This window comes from Crocodylus porosus, unplaced genomic scaffold (genome assembly GCF_001723895.1).
Source record: "Crocodylus porosus isolate Cpor-Errol unplaced genomic scaffold, CroPor_comp1, whole genome shotgun sequence".
NCBI lineage: Eukaryota > Metazoa > Chordata > Crocodylia > Crocodylidae > Crocodylus > Crocodylus porosus.
The window spans coordinates 50,975,992-50,985,437 of NW_017728943.1; the positions used below are offsets into that span (position 1 = coordinate 50,975,992).

General features: G+C 42.0%; 1 protein-coding gene across 4 annotated transcripts in view; it reads right to left on the reverse strand.

Moving 5' to 3' along the window:
- FOXN2 (forkhead box N2) overlaps positions 1–9,446 on the reverse strand; it is a 56,052-nt gene that overhangs the window by 40,200 nt on the left and 6,406 nt on the right. For all 4 annotated transcript variants that reach the window (XR_002103567.1, XR_002103568.1, XM_019549343.1 and 1 more), the window contains exon 2: positions 978–1,102. Coding sequence is in view for 2 of the 4 variants with exons in the window: in XM_019549343.1 (XP_019404888.1) it covers positions 978–1,102 (125 nt within the window). In the remaining 2 variants the exon portion in view is untranslated. The remainder of the gene's footprint in view (positions 1–977; positions 1,103–9,446) is intronic.

Below are 9,446 nucleotides of genomic sequence, written 5' to 3' on the forward strand. Positions count from 1 at the left end.
ATCCTTGATGCCAAATTTAAGATTTCATGTTCCAGTTCTTTGATAATTCTTGGATGGGATTTTTTGGTCTGCCCAATATGAAAACACTGAGAGCACAGTTTTGCTTCCACCTGAGATGTGGAAATTTCCTTTCCTATGTTTTCAGTCCCCTCCAAACCATACTGTCTTTGTTCCCAGGTTCAATGTTATGCTTACTAAAAAGGATTACGAAGTACTGGTTTGGGTTTCAGGCTATAGGTGGAATACTTTTTATTTCATTCCCATTTCCAGCATAATGGCTGCACTTCTTTCCTCGTCTTTGTTTATAAAGATAAAAATGCATTTGCTAATTCTTCTAATTTTCTTTGCAAGGTCCAACTTTGTTCAACTTTGATTATCAAAGAAAGACATAGCTCTCTTTGACAAATCAGCCTCTTCTCCCTCCCCCTTTCCTTATAGGCTTCCTGCTTATTCTTGATACTCTTCTTGATGTGATTATTCACCCATTTAGGTCTGGAGCATTTCCCTCCAAATAAATTCCCCCTCACTTGTGGTATTGTCTGACTTAAAGAAATTCTAAGCCTCTTCCACATTCAAGACTTTGAGCCCAGCCTTTTTGCTAATGATTTCCTTTACTTTTTCCAGACCTTGCCCATTACAAATTGAAACAGAAGAAAAAAGAAAGATTTTCAAGTAAGGAGTTTTAATTTATGTTCTCACATTGCCTATTCAACTCCCTCTCTGCAGCAGTGTTGGATGAGACTGGAGATCACTCTTTCACCTATTCCACACAGTATGCTCTCTCTCTCTCAACCTTTTGCCTCCATTCTAGTCCTTCCTCTACTAAGAAAAGAACAAATTTGGGCAAATTTCCCCTCAGTTCTTTTTCTAAATAGTCATTTCTTTTGTTACAGGTTTCCAAATTTTTCTTCCAAATTTCATCCATTGTAAATATTAGCACAACTCAATTCTGTACCCGTAAAAGAAAACTGACCTACCTTGGTGGTGATGCAGGTGGGGTATAAAATGCAAGTGCTGAGGGAAAAGGTTGTTTTTTCAATGCTTGTACAAGATTGGGCTTATATTCTGGATCAACACACCATAATGAACCTTTTCCATTCACCTGGGAAAAAACAGAATAGTGGGAATTAGAAGATTTGGGAGAAATTAACAAAACTATAGAGGGAGTGACTATTATAGTGCTTGCTAACGTATTATTACATAATGCCCTGTCTTATGCATCACAGCTTTAACTCTCTAAACTGAAATGGCACTTCCATCTTAAAGCCTCATTTTCATGTACCTGAATTTATCTGCTGGAACCTGTATGCTTTCATTTAAGCCTCTGCTAAATATATGTTTGTAAGCCTGAGGAAAGTCTGTCCAGCCATTTTTGAGGGACAATTATTTCCCCATTTCTAAAAATAGGGTCCCAACAGAAGGATGGCATCCTCTCTCTCCTGGACTTTGGAGATGCTGGTAGGTAGGTCATGGGCTGATTAAGGAGTTGTGAAGGGATGTAGGATCAGCCTAAGGCTTACGGTCAAACAGCCCAGAGCACCCTGTTCCAATCTTGGCTGGAGCTAGATATAATAGGAAAGGAAAGCAGGCGGTGAAGGGAGAAAGCACATGTGGATATGTGGCCAGAAACCATAATGGTTATGACAGGTGGCAGATCATGGCAGTGTCTAGGGGTCTAGATGCTTTGTTTTCTGAATGTAATTCAGCTGCTTGAACCCAAGGCCCTGAAGTAAAGTTCTTATGAATTTAGTTAGCTGCTCCTTCTTTTGCCCTGATGCACAAGGAGAAGGAAAAATCTTATTGCTGCTTAAACTTAATAAAAACTGGAGTCTCTACTGGCTAGAACTGGTTTGGAGGCCTTCCTAAAAAAGTCCCCCCCCATCAGTTTCATGTCGATTCTCATTCATGTCCTTTTTCCTTTCTGTAGAGAGGGGTACAGCTATTGGAAGACCTGTTGGCAAAGATGAGCATCTAAAAAGGGCTAGCCTTGGCATTTCAGCCATATATTACTCTGTAAAATTATCTTATGTTATATCCAGGTGATACGCAGATGAACTACAGTGCTGCTTGGCAGCACATGCAGATCTAACACTAACATCACCATTTTACTGCTCATTCCAAATTATTAAAAACTGACGCATAGAAAGCTAAGCAGGATAAAGTATGCCCTGCTCCTCCCAAAGGCTTCTGTGCCTACTCACTGCTACCAGGGGAAAACTCGTTTTCAGGCCAGTTGCTGCTCGTAATACAGGAGAGAAGTCAGATAGGAAGCTTTAAAGCAACATTATGGCCACTGACCCAGTACATCAGCTCACATCTATATGGGTAGCACAGCCAAGTTTTGCAGCTGAGAAATCTGGCAGCAATCTTACAAAGGCCACAAATGCATATGGCAGAAGGAGAGAACAACAACAAAAAGATGATATATAAACATTTCTCAACTAATCTGTAAAATGGAGACTAGAAAAGTCACAGAATATTAGAGAGCCATTTTCATGTATGGGATATGAAATACTTGTACTAGATAAGCCTCTAAAGAATACTAAAATAATCCTATCAATATTCACAGAAAGTTTCAGAATAAGGTCAAAACTTCAGCAAAGAGAAAGAAAAAACTTAGCTGGCGTAAATTGTTCTAGACCTGTTAACTTCACTGGGACCATAAGCATTTACACAAGCTGAGACCTCACTTTTACAGCATTTAAGAATTTAATATTCAAGTAATATTCAAATTTTGCCAAGGCACTGCTGCAGCATCTAGAAAAGCAGCAAAAAATCATCAGGAATTATCCACGAGATTAAATAATGTGTTATAAAGCAATTATTAAAAGCATTCACTAAGAATTCAGAAGATTCAAAATTCAGAAACAGAGATGCGTGTTACTCTTGAGTTACTTCAGAGCCTTATTACAAGATACCTCTGAGCAGTGCTCTCTTTCTGCAGAATTCCTTTTACTTGCAGCTTTATTTATTCTGAAACGGAGCTGATTTTGAAAGTGATGTTGGTATATGTTGTTTATTTTAATTAAGTGTAACTAAATAGATCACTAACTATTAACTATTAAATCATCTTACAGAAAAGGTTCAGTCAGTGAGGGGTAGCGCATATATTGCCCCATATTGGCCTGGTTTTATGCAATCATTGTGTGGCCAATGAACCTGATCTCTTTCCCAGTTTTCTTCTGGGATTTCATCTCTACAAATGTCTCACACTTAGCCTTCTGGTTCATTCCTTTTCAGCCTGTTCCTCAAAGGACCTGGCTCACTCTGGCTATCTTTCTGAACAGAACTTATGGAAGGATCATTATCAACAATTGTTCTATACCATACTCCTATTCTGGAACAAGATGTACTTTTCATATACTGATTATTTAAAAAATGGTGCAGATGAGTTACTTTACTGTAATGCAAGTGAAGCCACAAAGACTTATCAATGAATAAATACTGCACTCAGATCTAACACTTAGCAAAAACAAGGCAAGGCCCCTGGCAGACATTCAGTTAGAGACACGATGGGATCCAATGCATGTGCATGGCAGGAGACAAGATTGTGGGAGTGGGAATCCAATCCCAATTGTGCTGCATTGCTGGTAAAGGGGAAGCCCGAGATCACAATCCCAGGTGCCTCCTGCACTGGCAAGTAGGAAGCCAGTCAGCTGATCGATCCCCTACTCCCAGCCTTGGGAGCACATCAGGACTCTGACTGGTCAAGGACTCTGATGGGCCTCAGAGACTGGGAACCCCAGTCAAGATGATCTGTGCTCCCAGCCCCTGGGGCATACTGAAGTCAGGCACCCTAGAGGCTGGGAACCCCAGGGTGATTAGCTGCTGCTCCCAGCCTCTGGAGGGATGAAAGCCCCTACCCCCCAGAGACTGAAAGTGGCAGCTGAACAGGACTTCCGGCCAAGGGCTCCATTGTGCTCCTGAAGCAGGGAGGCCCAATCAGCTGACTCCTGGCCACATGCAATTTAAGACATGATGGGAACCAGCCATAAAGTTATTACATATTTTGTGAAATAACTTTGTGGCTTACTCCTTGTTTTAGTGCATCATTAATTGCATTAACATGTGGTTAAGTAACTATGAAAGACAAAATTAAGTACAATACAGTATGGGTACATCTTGATAGTAGGCTGAAGTACAGTGCCGTATAATACAGTGAAGTACAGGGCACAAGCTAGAGTTAGAGGACTAGGCTTAAGTATAAGAAGCACTGTAGCCATGGCAGCTGGGGGAACACTTTGAACTAATTTAGTTAAGAAATACCCTAACTAGCCTTAACCTCAATTAGGATTTGAAGGTCACACTCCATCGTGGTATTAGTGGGTGGGTGAGGGGGGAGGCTCACTACCTTCACTACTGCTACCAATATCCTATCTGAAATGCAGTTACAGGGTTTAATTTCACATATACCAAAACAAAAAGCCTTGTATTGTTGATTCATTTTAAAGTTCTGGGCTCAATAAGTTTGATCCAAAAAAAGAGCAACACAGCAATATTTTGAAGTGTATTACAATGTCCATAACCTGACTTGGTGCAACTTTACCCAGCAGCATAAAGCAAACTAAATGGAAACTTTCAAAATTACAAATGTTTGCATTATTTTATGACAAATCTCTAATGCCAGTAACAAATCTCTGTGTAATATTGACTTCTATAGGTACACTGGTAGCAAACTGGGCAAAACCACACCACATGGCACCATGTTCTAACTCTAAACAATTCACCGACTCACTGTTATTTCTCAGTATCACACCTTTCATCAAGAAGTCTTTTCTCTCCAAGTTCACAGATGAATCTTACCATTATCTGACCTGTGCTTCATCAAAAGCAAACCCTACTAAAAGCAAGACATTACTGCTTAGTTGCCTCTGTGTGAAGAATGAGGCATGTGAAGGAGACCCACTCAATAATACAGACTGGGTCTCTGCTGTAAGAATATGAAATGGTCTAGCAGAGATCACGGACTATTTAAAGAAAAACAAAAAATGCTCTAGTGACTACTGACCCCATTGCCACTCTGAGTAGACTATCCAGAGACCCCAAACTGTACAAACCATGGAGGAAGTAGAAGACAAAAAGAGCATAGGTTAAAGAACTTCAGAGTTAACTGACAGACCTCAAAAGCAACTGGAGCATATTAGCATCCTGAATGTTTAGCCTCTACAGCATTCAGAAGAAAAAGGAAGTTGGTTGTTAAGAGCTGTAAACATGAAATAAGCTGGGATTCCTAGTCTTCAGAAGGCTTTCTCCTGTTTTAACTTGTTTCACAATATCATTGTTTTAATCCAGGGCTGCAGAAATTTTAAACAAACACCCAGAAGTTTGGATGTTGACCTTATCTGAATTAATAAAATTCCTTCTCTTCACCCACAGTCTTTTATCCTTGCACAAAGCCCCTCTTCCAGCAGGCTACCCCTTCCTGAAGTTACCCTCTTCACTTCGGCCATCATGGTATCTTTAGAGAAAGGATGCCACATCAACCTCCTTGCCCTGAAGAAGTGGAAGTGAGGCTTCTCCCTTCCCTTCCCACACTAGTGTTCTTATTTCTCTACCCCATTAAACTGGCTATACATCCTTGTCCCCAGCTCCTCCCACAGACAACATTCTCCATTTTTTCACGGTCGCTGGATCTGTTTGTACTGAGGGCTTTCTGAAGTCCTCCCACTGGTACTAGCAATAGTGGCAGTGCTAGGGCAAGACTGGATCAAAATAATACAGAGATGCCTGTGCCTGGGCTGCACTTTCCTCTACTGTTGACACTAGTGGAGCAACACAAATGCTAGTGCCACAAGGGGGAGGAAGGATGACTCAATGGTAAATAGCCTAGTCAGGCACCTGGGTAGCCCAGAGTCAAATTCCTTCCTCTGTCATGGGTATCCTGTGTGGTCTTGAGCAAGTTCCTTAGTCTTGCTCTGAAATCCACACATGAAGTGTGCTCGTTGTGGGTTTTACTAGATTACAAGTGATTTTCAGTGTTTCTAACACCAGATACTGTTAGGATGGACATGGAATGAATAAAATTGCAGCCAGGAGACAGATCTCCAAAATTGCCAGTGTGAACAAAGCAAGGGTGTGCTTTCTAGCATTCCCTCCCCTCTCCCCAGAGGACAGGCACCTCACTCTCACTAATCCCCCTGGTTTTAAAGATATGTCTATAATGGAGAAGGCAGAGCTGTACCACACTAGTTACACACCCACTTGCTCTTCAGCTGGCAGCAACTTCACTGCATCTGTGCAGAGGCAGAGCTTGTTGGACTGTGTGCATCCCTTTACCTAGCATAACCACGTTTCCAGTCTGGGACCTACCGTACTCAGAACCAGCTAGCTTGGGGCATCTCTGCACTGCACTATATAGACATTTCCTAAGCCACTCTCTGCTCTGCATTCAGATAGCAAGGACAGCAAAACTGCAGCTCAAGTAAAAAGGGTGAAATGGTCGCAAGCTAGTTTCCTCACTCCTAGTGATGAAACCATCCCTAGTAACAATGCCTGCTTCCTCCTTCCTAAACACACAGGATGTGGCTCTAGAATCTTTCAGACGTTAGGACATCAGACAACCAAGACTCTCTCACATTTTTTTTTTTTTTTTTAATGGCAAACCTAGGTAAAATGCACTAAAGAGCAGCCTATACAGAATGAGCCTGTACAGACAGAAGGCATACTAGAGAAGACAGGTTTCATAGATTCATGCATGTTAGGGGCTGGAAGGGACCTTACAGATCATCAGGTCCAGCCCCCTGCTCTTGGGCAGGGAAGACTGCTGGGATCAGATGACGCCAGCAAGGCGGGTGTCAAGACACTTTTTGAAGATTGCCAGGGTGGGTGACTGTACCACCTCTGGGGGGAGTATGTTCCAGACCCTTGACACTTGACTTGCAAATAATTTTTTCCTTATGTCCAATCTGAAACGATCATCAATCAGTTTGTGCCCATTGTTTCTTGTCCTCCCCTGGGATGCCTTGGTGAACAGATGTTCCCCCAGGCCCTGATGTAGGCCCCAAATATACTTATAGTCTTCTCTTCTCCAAGCTGAAGAGTTGCAAGTCTTTCAGCCTCTCCTCGTATGACCTGCTCTCTATACCATTTCTATGGTTTTCATGATCACTCTCTGGAATGGCCCACACTTTCTGCCCCTTGCCTGCCTTTTCCTTACCTTTGGTCTGTCTGTAGTTCTTTACAAGGGGCAAGATATTTGTTGGAATGTGACATGCAACTGTACCTTTCAGTTTTGAAAGGACCAAGTGCTATTATGGGTACACTGGGGATTATGCAGGTACCCTATAACCAGTGACTTGCTACAATACCTTCCCCCCTTTTTGGTAGGCTGCAGCTCCCTACCATCCGCCTCACAGGATCAGTAGCCACAAGACAGATTCAACAAGACAACCAAACGGCAAATCTGAGAGACACAACTGTGACAAACTAAGCCAAACATATTTCAACTCAGGAATCCCTCAGCTCAGTTTTAAACCCTGACAAACAGCTTCATGTAACAACACTGCAATAAGCCCAAACAAAAAATTGATCTATATTTTAGCCAAGCAGAGATTTGACATGCATACATCCTGTTTCTGTTGTATAAGTAGTTCCTCTTCTACACTGCAATTCTGGGTTTGTAACAGAACTCAAAATAGCTACTTTCCCTCCAGCTGATTAGATTATATCACCACGAATGCACTAACACACACAAGTTGTCCAAGGAGCATTAATAAAGGCAGAAAAGGAGGTGTTTTTCCTCTAAAGACACTAGAACAAACACACTTTTCCAAATCAGCAAAAGTATATAGCCTTGTCTTGCATTACTAACAGCTCCTGAGCAACTAAGTAAAAGGAAATGCTACCATGGCAACAAAAACCAGGCTATTATTTGAGACCATACCCCAAACACTTAACTGTCCCTTAATTGTACAACTTTCCATATCAATTTCTCCAATTTTAGAAACTGAGGCAAAAAAAAGCCAACGCACAATTTTTAGTGGTCAAAACAATGGCTATCATCCCACAACACACTTTGGAATGCTACCGCAGAGCTTTATGTCTGAAATTCATCTGGATGGCATCTGCAGCACAATATGGACAAGGATAAAAGAAACCTATGGTGACAGTATTTGAAAACCTCTCTGATATCTCTGTGAGGACACCAGCATTTCTTTTACGGAAACCACTAAGGATGGAAACCTTGCAAGGCTACTTCCTGGCTGAGGTACAAACAAGATGTTTGAGCAATACACAAAGAGACCCCATCCATAATAAAACCCTGCATGGCACAACTTTACACCACAACCTTGCCAACACTCCCACCTTCCAAACGCATGCGATTGTCATGAGTGCTACAGATAGCATTAACAATGAAAGAAGGAACAAGAAGAAATAATTTCTTCTTGCAAACCTTTGCTCATAAAGGAAGAGCAAGGGTGATATGCAAATAGGTGGAACCATATAATGTGGGAAACTGCTCTGAAACCAAAGTCAAACCTAACAACTAAATTTGGATGATGATCTTAATCACTATTATTGAAACCTACATTTCAAGATGATCAAATGCCAAACGTTAACTACCGTTTCCAGGAAACAATAAAAATAAAATCTTCCAGGGAATAAGCTTCTTTTGCGAAGAACACACTTGGAGCATATTCCAAATTACCCTTGGTGCAGTGTGAATACTAGATTTCAGCAGATTTCTAATGTCAAATTTCTGAAGTCAACATCTTCATGAACCACAAATGTCTCCTTGGTTCTCTTCCTATTCATTTTAAACCTAGTGTCCCTCATTTCTACTTGGAAAGAAAAGGGGTTATGATGTCCCACAAATGCAAAACAACCCAATCTACTGTCATGCATATACCCAATGCAGGCCTACCAAACATGCAATGGGAACTGCAGTAAATCAATCACTGGGTTAATTAAGTTTCCAGCAAAGGAAATAAGCATGCAGTGGTGTTCTGTTTTTGTTTTTTTTAAGGCATGGGGATATGTGGAGATAAAGAGAATATTGGCGCTTATGCAGTACACATCCGTTTTGGCAAACGGATTTGTACGTTCACTAGTTAAAGCAAGAACAGCGCGTGCCCCCGGCCGCTGGGGGAGGGGAGGGGAGAGGGGCATGGCTGTGCTGGTGGCAGCAGGAGTATGGCGGCAGTAAGCATGGAGCTTCCACAGATGCCACTGGCGCTGCTGGCAGTGGGGTGAGCAGGACCGTCCACAGGCACTGTTGCAGTGCCTTTTTGTAGGGGGTGCACCGCCACGCTCAGGGAGTACATGTGCACGCCCTATGCGTCACCCCTGATTTGAAAGATCCTTGACAGAACAAGTCACTGAGACAGGTGGGGAACACCTTCATATAACAGCTACAAAAAGATGTGGAGAAACTACTCTTTGTGCTCTTTCTCCTCATACCCTGGTTTTGATGGGGTAGCTCATCTTACCCCAGGAATGAAGGAAAA